Source organism: Salvelinus sp. IW2-2015, linkage group LG15 (genome assembly GCF_002910315.2).
Source record: "Salvelinus sp. IW2-2015 linkage group LG15, ASM291031v2, whole genome shotgun sequence".
Classification (NCBI taxonomy): Eukaryota; Metazoa; Chordata; class Actinopteri; order Salmoniformes; family Salmonidae; genus Salvelinus; species Salvelinus sp. IW2-2015.
The window spans coordinates 30250094-30265830 of NC_036855.1; the positions used below are offsets into that span (position 1 = coordinate 30250094).

At 40.0% G+C, this 15737-nt stretch overlaps 1 protein-coding gene across 2 annotated transcripts; it reads right to left on the minus strand.

Annotated features, from left to right (window-relative positions):
- Nucleotides 1-2632: 2632 nt before the first annotated feature.
- tbx1 (T-box transcription factor 1) lies at nucleotides 2633-12369 on the minus strand. Of its 2 annotated transcripts, none has more exons than XM_024002675.2 (8): nucleotides 11516-12369; nucleotides 9745-10084; nucleotides 7464-7565; nucleotides 7046-7217; nucleotides 6320-6475; nucleotides 4684-4751; nucleotides 4305-4405; nucleotides 2633-3724 (listed from the first exon to the last, which is right to left on the minus strand). In XM_024002675.2, exons 1-8 carry the CDS (start codon nucleotides 11700-11702, stop codon nucleotides 3339-3341), a joined length of 1512 nt encoding a protein of 503 aa, XP_023858443.1. In that variant the 5' UTR covers nucleotides 11703-12369; the 3' UTR covers nucleotides 2633-3338. The 2 variants fall into 2 exon arrangements, with proteins under 2 accessions (XP_023858443.1, XP_023858442.1); XM_024002674.2 differs by having other exon boundaries at nucleotides 9745-10135.
- Between the last annotated feature and the right edge of the window lie 3368 nt (nucleotides 12370-15737).

A 15737-nucleotide genomic window follows, 5' to 3' on the forward strand; every position in this document is an offset into this window, starting at 1 on the left:
TATGCAACTTTTGAGCCGTAATGTAGGCTATAGCATACCCCGTTATACAATCTGTCATGCGTAAATGTCCAGTTTGGATTTAGTTGACGGTGATAAGTTTATGGGACTCAGAACTCACAAATATATTTTTTCACTCTAATGATATAAACTACTGCGCATCGTCCGTCACATAAATATTCACCTTGCTCTGAGATTATTTTGTTGTCTCCAAGCGGTAATTATCTGTCAGTTATGGCCATGGACTCCTGTCCTCACCTGGCGGCCCTCAGCGAGCGGACAGTCGGAGAGTGGCGCAGGTTCGGGACCACTGGCCCAACATCAAGGCGAAGCACTGCAAGGATAAACACAGCTGGGTCTACCTAACGGAAGAGTCCTCGACCAAACGGAAGAGGCCTGGGTCTCGGTGTCCTTGCCTTCCTGATGGGTCACTTCTCATTACGCCCAGCCGAAGTTCAGCTCACGCGAAGGGAGCCTCAATTCTCCAGACTGACGCTTCCTGTTCAGGTCACACAGGAACCAGGAATATTGTGAATGTGAAGGAAAATGTGTTTACGTATTTAGCAACTACAAAATTGTTAGTAATATTGTTTAGAAATTAGCGTAAAACGGTATAATATTGTAGAACCAGTCCATATCGAATCAGTGCATGATGGTAGGCCTATAAAGGCAGTGAATACTTTCTTTGCTTCCAAATGTATCATATAATCACACTTTTATCCTGGATTTCATGCAAATGTAAATGTTAGAATTGTTTATACATTAGGCTTGCATTATTTTAGTTATTGAATAACTATTGTTTAAATGTGACAATTTTGTACGAATGTAGTGTCAGGAATATCTTTCAATCGAAACAAGTATTGTTTTTCCAAGGCTAATTTGATCATCAAATTTATCGGCGTGTGTTTCAATTTCAATCTTCATTTTGTTCCAACTTGGAAATATGTAGCCTAGTCTTAACCGATTTCCCTCAAACGAGAGCAGCTCTTATTCCATGATATTCCTGAATTCCACGTGTTCAGGTCCCTGTTGGTGTTAGTACCCTAAACAGAATGTATAGGATCAATTAGTTGACGGTCAAATGAGTGGACAGATTATTTAAGCTTCGATTCCTTCACAAGTCATTGACAGGCAGAGGTCAACCTGCGCATGGGCGTCCTTTTCACCTACCTTGGACCCTTCCGCAGCTGCATGCGCTTGAAGAGAAGATGCATACTTGAAATGAATCATGACGTCTCCTATTGTCATGATAGTCCCAGATCCCCGAACAGCATGTTATTTTAGCACGAATTATCCTTGAGAACAAAGCATCCCTTTATAGGACCGATTTCTAATAGAGACAGCACTGCACGGAATAGGAATGTGTGTTTTTGGCTAGTGATCCTTTTTCATAAGCAAAAAATATAGCACTACTGTGGCATTTCATGTGAGGAATAGATCATTTAAAGGTCCAACGCAGCCGTTTTTTAAAATCGATATCAAATCATTTCTGGATAACAATTAAGTAGATTTACTGCGATTTTTTCCCCCCAATTTAAATGGTTAAAAAGAAACAAAAATAGCTTCATAACAAAGAGCAATTTCTCAAGCAAGAATTCTGCTAGGACTGTCTGGGAGTGGTCACGTGTTTGACTGCACCGGGCCTTTAAGAGGAAATGTTTCATGTTTTTTTATCGTCTGTGTAGAAGAGACAAAGTGGGTATTTTTCTGGGAAGTCAGATGGTTGGCTGTATGACCTGTTGTTCATGGTTAAAGCTATTCCCGCTCCTGATATTGTAGAGGCTTTTAAGTTAAACTAGTTGAATGTTGATAATACGCTTGAATCCATACTGCACTATTTTGTTTTCTCATTTTAATGTAGCAATTGCACAATTTTATTTATATCGTGGTCTGACCAATTGACAAATCTGGTTGCAAAAATAATTTGTTTTATAGCCTACACTTTTTGTTTAATTTGCCAAGAACATTTTGAAATGTATTTAAAAAATCTAAAAATTGCATATAGTCCTACACATGCTTATTACATTTAAAGCTTAAAAAGATTTGATTTTTGTTTCAGATCAAGAAATAAGAAATGTTTGATTTAATACATTTGGGTTGGATAGAATTCCTGATTGGGTATCAAATTTTGTTGCTGGGTTGCTCAATGGCATGCCTTGTTGATTTTACTGTTTTTTGCCTTTATTTTCACACACACACACACGCCCGCACTACCCCACACACTTGCCCATGCACACAACCCACATATATACATGTGCACACAGAACACACACACACACACAATTAAGGGGCTTGGCTTTTCCATGTGTATGTGTTTACCTTTTGGAAGTATGGTCCTATTACTGTGCAACTATGAGTGTGTATGTTTAGCGTGATTCCTCTTCTATGCAACACACCATTTGAATAATTCTGTAGACCCAGGTGTGGATGCTGACCTTTGAACTGTAGCATATCGGTCGGTGTAKAACCTAATGTTTAGACAGGTTCCAAGTCCCCTCTCTCTCACACATACACTGAACACCATAATCCAACTGGGTAAATCCAGTTTGAGGAAACAGAATAATGCAATCAATGAGGCAAGGTCTTTCCTGGCCCCATGATAGCGCACAGGCAGGGAGGACTCGTGCTTTATGAATTAAAAGTTAAGAATGTGATGTTTATTTTACAGTTACAGAACAGTCATGCTGCTGCTTTATTTACTTAGAATTGCTGCAAGTCAGTGCCATGGTACAAGCTTCTCAGGATGGTTAAAAAATCAAATCCATTTTTTTTCTCGAACAAAAAAAACATTTCAAAGGCATTTTAACACCTATCTGATGAGCTCAACATGCAAATATCTTGTATATTTATGGAAGCTTGATTGACTATATAACATATGGCTTTTTTGAAAGCAAAAAAAACAAAGTGCATCCAACACAAAAAAATAATAATTTCCAGTCCGTGATAATGCATCATCCATGTTTTAAGAGAGGGCTCACTGTCTGCTTCGCTCTACCACACAGTAAAAAGGTACCCTCATATAGAGCTATTGCTGTCAACGTTCAGAGGTCAAGACAGACCCCTGCGTGGGCTCAGAAGGCAGTCTGTACTTCCTGCCAAGATATGTTTCCCTAAAATAAATACGGAAGTTTTTGTCTCTCTCTGAGGGGTGGAGGGTATCCAGCAACAGGGGCGCACCGCGCAATCTCCCGACTCACTTGACATTGCATCAGCCATGAAGACAGAGTTGTGTTGTCCCTCCCCTCCTGTGTGTTTGCTTTTCCACAGCGCTAGCTAGCTAGTAGCGGTGGCCCAGGTGTGTCGGCCATGGGCAGCGGCTGCCAGCTACAGCTATACATTCATTATCTTGGCCCGTAGTCATAGTTAGATGGGGCGCTGGTGGCAGAGTACATGTTAGCTGTGGCTGGGTTCATGTGGTGGTGGTACGTGTGTCCTCTGATGCCGGGTAAAGGGTACGGCGATGGCCGGGTCTTAGCCCCCAGGTAGTGTTCGTAGGATGTGGGGTACTTGTAGGGGTGGTGATGCAGGGTGTCTGGGGCCAGCGGGTGGCCGTCCGGGGTACGCAAGTCGTGGGGAGGGCTGGGCCGGCCGCTGGTGAGGGGGACGGCGTGGAGGCCTCCTGGGATGGGGAGAGCGGGGCTGAGGACGCGTGACATCAGCTGGTGGGCGGGGTCGGCGTGCATTGGCGTACCACTGGGGTCCCGGTCGTAGTCCCGCCTACTGTCCTCTAACGTCAACAACAAACAATAGCAGACAGTCAGAGATCGGCAGACCAGGCAAAACCTTTATTTAGCTAGGCAAGTCAGTTAAGAACAAATTCGTATTTACAATGACGGCCTACCCCGGCCAAACCCTAACCCGGACGACACTGGGCCAATTGTGCACCACCCTATGGGACTCCCAATCATGGCTGGTTGTGATACAGCCTGGAATCGAACCAGGGTCTGTAGTGATGCCTCTAGCACTGAGATGCAGTGCCTTAGACCGCTGCGCCACTAACACATTAMCCAAGCCAAGAGCAAGCACACCAAAGCATCCTGATCTGTGGTCATACAATGCATTTCTATAATTCTGCAATCTCCATTGTGAAAGTTACATTTACTGTAGGTGATATCTGTTCAATATTTTACATGGATATGAACTTATGAAAGCAAACATTTACTCGTATTTCAGTTATGGTATTGCTAAATTAAGATGAAATGTGTACATTTGTTATAAAAGATCATTCCTGGATTCATTAGGTCTCTCAGTGAAGGTAATGAACTTGTTAATTATATTCCTCATCTGAGAAAGGGAGGGCTACAGACCTTTTTCTGAGCTGTTCTGCTGTGGTGGAGACGACATTGGGTTCCTTGTTCTTGCAAAGGCACTCATAATTGGCATAGAGCCTGGCCTGTGATTCCTGGGCCTYGAGCAGAGAGAATGAATTCAGTTACACTGTCAAATATTTGCTGTGCCAAAAACACCATTAGCTTTATTATGTATTAAGATAGAGGATGCACATTAACAGAGCCACAAGACACAAATAATTAAATGTGATTTACTTATGTATGACATTGGCTGTAAATAGACTAGCACATTTCATATTCACCGGGTCCATTAAAACAATTTGATGCAGTTTTGTGAAAGTTAATCAAATTGTCACTGATAAATTGAGTAGACCTAAATGGAGTTTAAAGTTCTCACCAGTCCTCCGGATCACAGTCCCTGAAGCCCTTTGCAAAAGGATTACTGGCGATTTTCAGCTGCGTGATCTACAACCAAAAGGACAAAGTCAGGTAAACCTCCATGTCAAAGTGGAAAGTCCAACCCAGAACAACACACATTACGTGCGGCTTTTTCAGGCTTTTGGGTTTAGGTTATAATTAGGGTTAAATACATAACATTCGAACGTGTAATATTCACGAAATACAATGCTTTTTCAGGCTTTTGGGTTTAGGTTATAATTAGGGTTAAATACATAACATTCGAACGTGTAATATTCACGAAATACAATGTAGCCTACGCCTACTCAACACGAAAAAAATGAGTGGAACGTGTATCTGCCTATGGCGTGATAAAGGCTTAACTAGTGATGGTCAAAGCGTTTACCGTTACGTTGCCAAAAAGAACGATGCTATAGCCGCTCCCCTTTTCCCTTGTATAGAAACATGCCTATTATAACCAAAATGTTAAAAGGTATGCAAGGCTACAAATATAAAACGTATTTTTGTAGTAATGGCTAGGCCTATGCCTAGAAAATGACAGTTTAGTCCTAAGAAGTGATTTATTGTGGCCTTGACACTGAATAAAAATGTCAGCTGAACATGTCATTTTTAATAATTGATGAGGCTAATAGTTTTGTACATCCGCGAATGAAGTTATGTGGTCATGAATTTCCGGAATGAGTTGAACAACAAAATGAATGCCCCTTAGTGCGCGTAGAAGACCAGTTGGATACGAAGGGGTCAAACAGATAGAACACATAGCAGGAAAGACAGAGGAAAACCAGAAACTGGACAGCTGTGCAGGCGCATCAGTGACACAGATAATTTCCAGGCGCAAAAATATCACGTAAAGGAATTATGTTCAGCTATTTGATACAATCAAATATTTTGTAAAAAGTTAACGGGGATCAAGCTGAAATGGGAGGGATCAAAAGAAGAGGGAAGAATCAGATGTTCCGTAAAATGAATGATCAGGCTTTTTTTTTCACGGTCAGAAAAGCGTTTTTTGGCCTATAGCCTATTTCTTCAATGTGTTTGTCATGTCTTTAATTTAAAGCTTGTCAGCATAATCCATAATCTATTTCACTGGGGTATAAATACTATTCTTAGTCATTTTTTTATGTAGCCTAAATTGTTCTATGAAATAAAGCCATGTTTACTTGCAATGAATGCTGTTAGGTTGTGCCTTGTTCGAAATATGGAATGGTCAAATAATGCATACATGAATAAAATATATATATATATTTGCGATCCTTGCGTCAGTTATAGGCTATTCGTTTGCCAATATAATTATTTGTCCTGCAAATTATTAAATGAATTACTAATCTAATACAAGTTTATAACCTAACAGATTAGGCCCTATTTGTTTTACTTCATTATTATAGAAATACAGGCCAACAGGCTGGCACCACGTTTATCCTGTTGTTTAAGGCCTGCTGATTCATATTTGGCCTCATTCATTTATACTTTTTAAATTGTCCCATTTTGTAAAAACACTGCCTGTTCACGAAATACAGTGTAAAACCAACAACAATAACAACCATCTATTATCATGTTATAATATGTTACAATGTGTGTTATTATATCTGCATAGCACATAGAGGGRGATATCTTACCCTGTGGTTTTGGTATGCTGTTACCGCCGTGAACCGTGTTTCCTCAAAAACAAAGGTCTTATAATTCTCCTCCGCATACTTCTCGCTGTCTTTGCGTGGGTCCACATAGACGACGTGGAACCTTGGCTGGTATCTGTGCATTGAGTTTAGAATGATCTGCAGGGGGAGCGAGGGGAATAGGTTAGGCCTATTTTACTTAGCTCAATGGACATTTGTCGATTGTGATGTCTCTAAATAGTGTTTTCTTAACCCCATGTTGGCTCGTCAACGCAAGGGTCAGTTAATTAATGAATGAGCATAATTCTTATGGAAGGCAATAGGTTTTCCGCACTATAGGCATACCATTTTACGCACAACCAAATGTATCCAATTACGCATGGATTAAAATGATGTAAAATCAAAAAAAATAACTAGACCTATATAATTACCCAGAGCTATCCAACACAAATGGGTAAACTGGAAAAATGTTGTGTAGTTTAGGAAATGCGAAAAAATTCTGCCGTGGAAACTATTTTGGCGCACAAGACCTACACATGTGCAGGTATAGTTATTTTGAATCATGCTCTCTTTAAAGTAATTTGAAAGCAGATACAATCAGTTCAAATAAATAATTTCAAATAGTATGATTTCATGTGACATGTGGCCTATAGGATATATGCTATAACATCTTACTCATGGAAACACATGTTATTTAGTAAACCAGGGTCTTCGCTGCAATATACTTACATGTCCATTGTCATCCAGTAAATTGTTAGTGAGTTTTAGTTTATCGAATGAGACTATCTGCTTCATCCACTGTGCGCCCTTGGCTGGAGAGTCCGGGTGGTAGTGAACTCTCCCCGGAGTAGCAGGGTCAGCTTTACCCGCCACCAGCCACGAGGAGCTGTGGAAAGCATACCTATAAAAGGAAGAAGAAAAACGAGCAACATTTTCACCGAGTTAACAGGGGGTCTCAATGGATTGTATTCCTACGTTCTGTTGTCCAATTAAATGTATTGTCGCGGGCCTACTGTGAGTTGGATGCACGTCCACTAGAACTATAGGCCATTGCTCTACACCCATTGCAGCTAATGTTCACTGGCACAAAATATTTCCCAAGAAAAGTGTAGATTTGTATCTTGTTCGTTTGGTTAATAAAACGTACCTGTATCTTTTGTCGTCGACTGGTAAGAAATCCATTAGCAGCATGTAGTCTGCCATAGGATCCATTCCAAATAGTTTCACTTGAAACGTAGGAAACATTCGCCTGACAGAAAAAACACATGGATGTATTAAAATCCGTTTTCTTCGACTTGGCTCTATCATTGTATGGGCTGATCTGCAAGTGTTTGTCACTGGGGTTTACTAGCGATTTTGAGAAATTCCCATCAGGATATAAGCAATATGTTGTGATATGCTTTTTGATAACATATTGGTTTTTACAACAGTCGAAAATATTATTTCACCCGCAGCCACAACCGTATTGTTATGGGTTTTGGGGTTTGTTGTTGCAGTAGGCCTACATGATGTTATGACGCCTTCCTATTCAACAAAAAAGCAGGCCCGGGATTTTAGGCCTATACTGTGTATGACGCGATTTAATGGGTGGATAAACGACGTGATACATTTTTGGTTAACCCAAATTACGCTTAGCTTTATATAACACTGCACATCCACTTGCATTTCTCTTCTACCCTTTGATGGATTCCAGTCATTTATACGCACGAGGGGCTGTTCTTTTTTCCCGTCTCTTTATTAAATATGCCTACTTTCTCTCTCTCCTGCTCACACTCGCATGAGGGGTGTATCATACCGTAAAACTTTTATTGTGTGTGGAGTAATCCGCCAAACCAGTGAAAGTGATCCTAAAATCACCGCTCAATTAACGTCAGAGTCTATTCAAGGCTGCAGTTGTGGATAGGTGAGGTTAAAGTAGCTTTTAAAGTACCCTCCCTCGGATCCTGTGTTGCGTAGTATCTCTGGAATGACAGATGCTTTTCTGCTGTCACCCTATAGGTAAACTGAGCCTGCGTAAATGCCATCTCTTATGGAGCTCAAATCCATAAAACACAACTGTAAATATTTAATTTAAAAAACGCAGTTATTAAAAGTTAACTGATATATGGCAAGTGGGCCTAGTCATACAGCGAATTAATCAATATGGTTTTTGACTATTACAATTACATCAAATATTGTGTTACTCTGTTGCCTATGAGACAGCATGTACATATAAAGTTATATTTGAGCAAGAAATAGGTTATAAACCTGTCATTTTACTATTATGTGGAATATTTACAGTAGGAAGTTATTTTTATGCGAAACATCGGCCTATTTCAAAACTTTTCCTAGCTTTTAAAAGCGCTAAATGCTGCATTTCAGGAGGGTACCAAGAGCAAAACGTAACCGTAAAATAACTATAGCACCAAAGGAACRTCGTTGCCCGAATAAATTCATTGCCCGAATAAAGTCGAATTCTGGACCGTTCTCTATCTGTTTGAACAATCTAATGTAGCATCCCCTAATTCACTGTAGTGAGACTCAGTGGAGTAATGTTTATGCTTGAGTGCCGCTGCTTTGTTGGTTAACGCATATACCCAAGGCCTACTGTGACCCTAATGGTCTTATAACGACCTGTGACATTGGCGCGTAAATCGGGGTTTAGGGTTCCAGAAATAAATGCCTTAGGTATGGTGTTATTACTCAGAATAGGAACGCTCAAGTTCACCGTTTGTGCGGTGGGCTTATGTCAAGGAAAGCACGGCCCATTTAGGGGGGAAACAGAAGGGCATTTACGCGTACAATTCTTCTCTAAAATGCATGCGTAAACTGTTGGATAAATATCGTAATTTTATTCAGTCGGAAATATTGAGCTTTCTCTGCGCAAGCATGTAGGCCGTTTTTGAATTTATTTGTGGGGAAATAGCATAGTCTTAATTGTATCTACTACTACAAATAAAAATGCTTAATTTAAGAGAATGCTTAACATACCAATAGGCTAATAGGCATATTTGATTCCGTTCCAATCTGTCTAGAAATTATATCAGGGGTCTGGCTGTCTATTGGCTAGTTATATCATAACACTACAGAATATTCCTTAAATAGTTTATTTGTGAATAGTTTGTCTAGGTAGTATGGTAAAATGTGACGAGCTATTAAAAAAGCATGAGCTGAAAGATGTTTTCAGTAGATCGAAAGCCTGTATATTGCTGCGTAATTTCCATTGCAGCATCACACCAACATCAATTTGTAATTGACTATACACACCGACTTTAAATATTATCTCCTAACATATCTCATGGTTTACGTTGTATGTGCGAGCTCTCGGGGGATGCATTTGAAATGGGCAACTAAATATTTGTTAATGTATAACACGAGCTCATATCTGGAGGCCCAATGCACCCTAACCCAGTGAAGCCTGCATGTATCATGGTGTAAATTCCACTCACCTTCCAGCCTTGGTAACGATCATCTCTGTTCCCAGCTGATTAAATTCATCCCATAAAGCTTTCATCTCCAACTGAACGTTAATGTTGGCCACCTTAGGGTTCTTTTTCACCAGAGACTTGCTGTTCGGCGTGGAGCTGGCGGACGATGAGGAACAGTTGGAAGTCCCGGTGTCGCTGTGTTGGGCCTGGGCCGGGTTCGACCCCGAGTAGTTGTAGCTGTGTTGAGCGGCCGGGCAGGGCTCAAAYTGGGTTTCATGTTGGCTGTAGGGGTCCCCGGGGGACGGTGAGAGATGGTAACTTCCTGACGTGTTGAGGCTGCTTAGGCTGCTCGTTGTGAAGGCTGCAACATCGCAAAAATGGGACAGCTGCGTCAGCCACGGACTGGATATTGCTGAAATCATTCCAAAAGCTGGATTTTACTATATGCGTTGCACTTGTGGATAGAAATAAAACCCTGAAAAGCAGTTGTAGGCTCGAGTTATTTTCTTCAACGTCAAACTCCCTTTATAAATGTTCGAGTAGTTTTACAATGGTGTGTCTTAGTGTTTTCTGCGTTCATTAATCATCGCTGTTGCATCCGATGCTGTAATAAACCACAGCCTACATCCTACAATGTCTGTTGCAGTTACAGAATTCGATCGCAGCATTTCTCGCAAAACGTCCAAATAGTGAAAAAAAGTTGATTCAGAACTTTGTTTTTTCGGCGACCCTAATTATAATTCCCAACCCTGATCAAAAATGGTTTTGTAGAACTATAACCCTGTGCACACGCAAGTAGTTTTTTTCGAGGGATTGTGTTCAAAAGTATTCCAGACGGCCTCTGCTCTGCTGCCCTACTGCAGTATGATACACTGCAATCCAGACTTCTTCTCTCTTATCTAGGGCCTCCCCTTCACGATAAAACCAGGTCTTATTTCTATTTAGATAAGGAACTGCAGGTAAAGTCCCTTTCCCCGCCTGCCTTGGGACGAGACTGATTGACAGTGAAGTGCGCCCCTTTTTAATGGGCTTTCCGGCACCCATTTACTTTTGGATAAGGGAATCGCCCACATCGTCTTCCCGTAACAATAGACGGGATAGCTGGCACAGTGGAGGGTAAACGTTTTTACAAGGTAAACAAACACTTATTTGCATGCACAAACAAACACATAAGGTTATTTCGAGGTGAATTGTATGTTACATTGTTTTGCCAAATGGAACTGGGATAAGGGACACATGCCAATGTGTTGGATATAGGCCTATCAACTGTTTTTTTTACCATTTAATACGAACTGGTGCCCCATGTAGGCTACCCCGGCCACTAACTTCTCGTTCCTTATTTCCAAAATGTGTTATCGTGCTCTTTTCTTCTCTGAAAGTAGTATTTACGAACTCACTGGGATTTGAAATGGAACTGAAATCCCTATTTTGACAAGATATGTCAGTTCTATGAAGATAGGCTACTTTGTGCCTATGATTACTGAGTGTTTTATAAGTTGTGATTCGTTTATTAGTTATAACTTCTTATCGTCATATGCGTCATAATTCTCCCCGAACTTTCCTATAGCCTACTGGAAGGGACTTTTCGGGAATATTTTTTACATTCTACTCCAGTATCAACATTGCTTTAGTTATGCATTTCATATCTACACTAACGCAAACATGGTTGCTCAATTGTAGGATATTACGGGAACAAGATCACACCTACATGCAACAAGAACCTGAGGTGATCAACAAACAAACTTAACGCAAGCAAATATTTACACGGTTATTGTCAAGACCGCGCTCGTACCTTCCATTTCCCTGGTGACAGTGCTGTAGTGCATTTTCAATGAACTGTAACAGTCGTGCTGGTGTTGCTTGTCCAGGCCAGTGCCGTGTTTGTCAAATGTTGCGTTTCCTGCTTGCTCTGCAGCTGAAATCAGAGAGGCTATACTGAAAGCATTTGCCTTTGGAGAGAGGGGACCGCTGTCGTCCATAGGCGAGAAATGAAGTCGAGAAAATCCGTCTCTCCTCTGCTTCCTTTATGCTCTATTCCAGAAAGCAGGAGACAAGACACAATGCGCAGGAACATACGCTACAATAGTTATAGTTTTACATTTCGCCTCTAACATTCGTTTGTAGCCTATTCAGGGACCTTTCGGCGAAGTAGGCTATGGGTAACTCCGCTGTTTTCAAAGCCAASTATTCCCACGGAATCTTTTTGAAGATTATAACAACTTTAAAAACTTTTCCCTTGCACGAATTCAATTGATATGCCCAAACACGTCCACTTCTATTAAAACATCGTTCATCCGCAGAGAGCTGTTCCCTTCTTCTCCCATTCGGTGGCTGGGTGATGTCATAAGAGTTCGCTAGTCTGCCTTGAGGAGAAGCTACTGCAGAGAGAGAGAATGTCAAAAGTGAGAGCTCCACGCCTCCCATGCAGGGCTCGAAAAAAAAGTGTGCACGCTTTGACGAAGTTTTATTTGAATAAGACCTTGTCAATCAATGTGCCAAATGTTTTATTACTTTTGCAACCAAAAAAATTGAACGTCATTGCAGATGTCAGGCTTCAAAGTACTGCGATTGTACAGTGAATTATATGTTTAGGTCCTTTGGTTGTGCAAGGATAGCGCGCGTAATTTCCAAATAGTCTACTTTGGACATGTGGGCGTTGTTGTCCCCTGCTGTCTAATGAACTYGCCTATGCATTGTCGTGTTGTTATCCCTACTGTTATAGAGGTAGGAATACTGTATTCATTTCGGGTTATAGTCAGTTAATTCACTCCCACACACTCACTCACTCATGAATTGTACGCATTGCCTAGTTGGTGCAATGTCTGGCCAAACTAATAGGCCTAGATGATCTCACCATCAGACAATTTTAAGCAATATGGATAATATCATTATTATGTGTCCCCTAAATGTCTTCTAATTTTTTTTTTTATCTCGCAACGCTTACAGATATACTCAAACGTAGGATAATGTAGTTTGTGGCTGGCCATGGTGGACTGTAAACAAAGTTCAGCGCAAGTGTTAATAAAGTCACGAGGGGCTTGAGCTGCTGTCCTAGGAGCCTGTCTGTAACGCAAGGAGAGCTGCCATCATCCGCGATCCTAGGCACTTGACCATTATCTTGCGTTTACAGTAGGCCTATCGGGTTATCAGCTTATCAAGCTTCATAATTAATTAATAGTAACAAAAGTAATGTTTTGTTGAGCCTCTGCGATAGCAACTGGGGTTTAGTCTAATTTACACTTGGGCGATTGAATAACTTGCGGCCGCAGCGGGCTACTAATGGGATAACCTAGTTAGCGGCACCGCTGTTGTCTTTGCGGATCAGCCCTATTTGTTTTGGATGTTTGTCTTGGTGCTATCGAGCATAAATAAACTACTGTGGTGAACTGTTGTTTTTAAGTGTCGAATTTTACAGAACTATTTGGATCGTTAATATATTTAGCCAACATAATTAACAAATGCAAATAACCCTGGAAAGGGACACATTTATTTAACAYCCAGCAATCCCTGATTATTTTTCTATTTGTTTAATCACTACAGTATCTAAACATATAGGCCCTACACTTAAGAGGTATGTTGTTATACAGTAGCAGGCAGCTTAAAATGCATAACCATTTGATAGCCTAATAGACCTAAACCATTTCTAGATAGGATATAATACACAATGATATGTTTATATTGCTGTATTCCCATATAGTCTATAGGCCTATATGTTTACTATGCTATATTGATATTTCAAGAAAATGCAAGACTAACAACGTATCAAGTAGTCCACCTCAATACAACGCGGCCATTTCCTTATTCTTATCAGATGATGCCTTTGATACCAGCTCACTTCATCATTGCCAAGTCGGAAGCGTCCTTTGTAAATACCCAGGTGATAACAGACAAAGTACAGAACCTGATAAAATAGGAAGACTGTTTAGGAATTCGATTGAAGGCCTTGGCGCACTGGCGGGAGGAGAATGAAAACAGTAGACTTATTCATGCGTTTTGCATGAATACTTAAGACGAGTTAATAGATACATTTCCGAATTATTGAGAGAAATGGTTTATAATATTAAAACATATATTTTCATTKGGCTACCAGGACACTTGAATAGACATAGCCTAAACATCTTTCCTATTGAGCTTCCTGATGTTGAGCCTGTCAGAGTTTTATCTTCACTCACAAACTCAATTAGCCTATAAATGTTATAGCCTATAAACCTATAGGTAGGTTATATAGGACTACTTTCACATCGCGAATAAGAAACTAAATAGGTGTAACCCAAAGCATTAGTGCATAGGCTATACTGCACCAAACGCTTAACCCTTTTTAAATGTCCATATTAATTGTAATTACAATGGAAATGTTTCCTGAACATTTGAATCCCGTATTTTACATTTATTCAAAGCGTGGTTAGTTTCGCGGGACTCCACAGACCCGGCCATGTTTCCTGTTATGATTCCTGCTGGCTCCTCACTCTACACCAGGTGTGCCTGTTGCTTCTTCGCATAGCTTACCGTAGTACCTCTAAAGTTTTTGCAGTTCTGTTGTGCGCAGTGAGAAGCACCCCTTCGTTGTTACTAGTGTGTTATGGGAAGTAATTAGCATAGGTCTACATTAGCTCTCCAGTCTCTAGGTGCAGCAAGACATRCTCCATAGCCTATTCCGATTCACTTCATTGAGCACTTGGGGGCACGTGGCCTAACCGATTAACAGGCAGCTCAACCAATTTTAAATTCAATTAAACATATTAATTTTGTGAGGCATATTTTTTATCTCATCCAATGCTATTTAGTAAAAGGATCATGTGGTTTTCATTAGCGAACTCCTTTATTTTGTTAAAACACACATTCAAAGATGGTTGAAAGGAGGTGAATGTTGGAAGGTTAGCAAAACCTAACCTTGTTAATCACACATTTTCAGTAGGGTACTAATTGTGTGTAAAATGTTGTTGACCTCTGACACATCATTTTGTAATGATGAAATTCTAAAAATATTGTTTTATAATTTTCGGAACTCTTGAAAAATATGCTCTACCTGGCGGTTGAGTTGCCCATTAACGCAATGTTTAGTCAAAGCTAGCTATTATTGACAATAGAGAAATAGAGAAAAAAGTTATTTTTTGGTCTGTGCAAATAGAAAACATTTTCACATTTATATCAGTAGCTAATTTACTGTATGCCTGTTATGTTCAATATGTTTCACAATATTATTCAGTCYATGTCATTTTACAGGTATTATGAGCATATGAACCGTAAACACATTCATTTACATATTTTTTGAATATTCATATTTTGGAACGCATGTAGGCCTATCATTTGATTCATATTTGATATCAGTCCTCATTTAACTAGGCCTGTCTTCATTATAAATCACTGAAGCAGACAATGTTAATGTATATTTTTTTTAGACGAAGTCTACCCTAATTGGGCAGTTAAACGGCTAGTTGAGATGTTTGCAATGCGTTAACTATCAAATGTTAAGTCATGAAAATACAAATTATTCATTTATGGCCTATATTAAGGCTAAATAGGCCTCCACATAGTTTTCAGAAATATTTTTTTATAGGCTATATATTTCTTGGTGTGCCACTTAAAGGGTTAATTTGTTGGTCGGCTACATTTAAATGATTCTATTGAGGTTATTTCAAACCCTATAATTTAGGCTACCAACTAGGTTATTACACCTTTGTTCGTTTATTTGTGAACGTATTCAGAAGTCTTCGTTTTAATAGATTACCCTGGTTTGTTTGCATGAATTATGCTGTTAAAATCGTGTTCTCATCATCCATRGTCAACAGATGTAGGCTATAACTTTATCAAACTTCTGTACTTGTCTTAAACAGGCGGCATGGATCAGTTAGCCTGCAAATGATCAACAAAAAAATAAAATAATAATTCTTTCTATGTTTTATATTTCAGTTATAGCAGACGAGATGTATCTGTCGTTATTCCGATGTAGGCTATAACCACCAATGAGGTATACCCATTTAACATTAGCCCAGCAATACTGKTGTGGAGGCCTT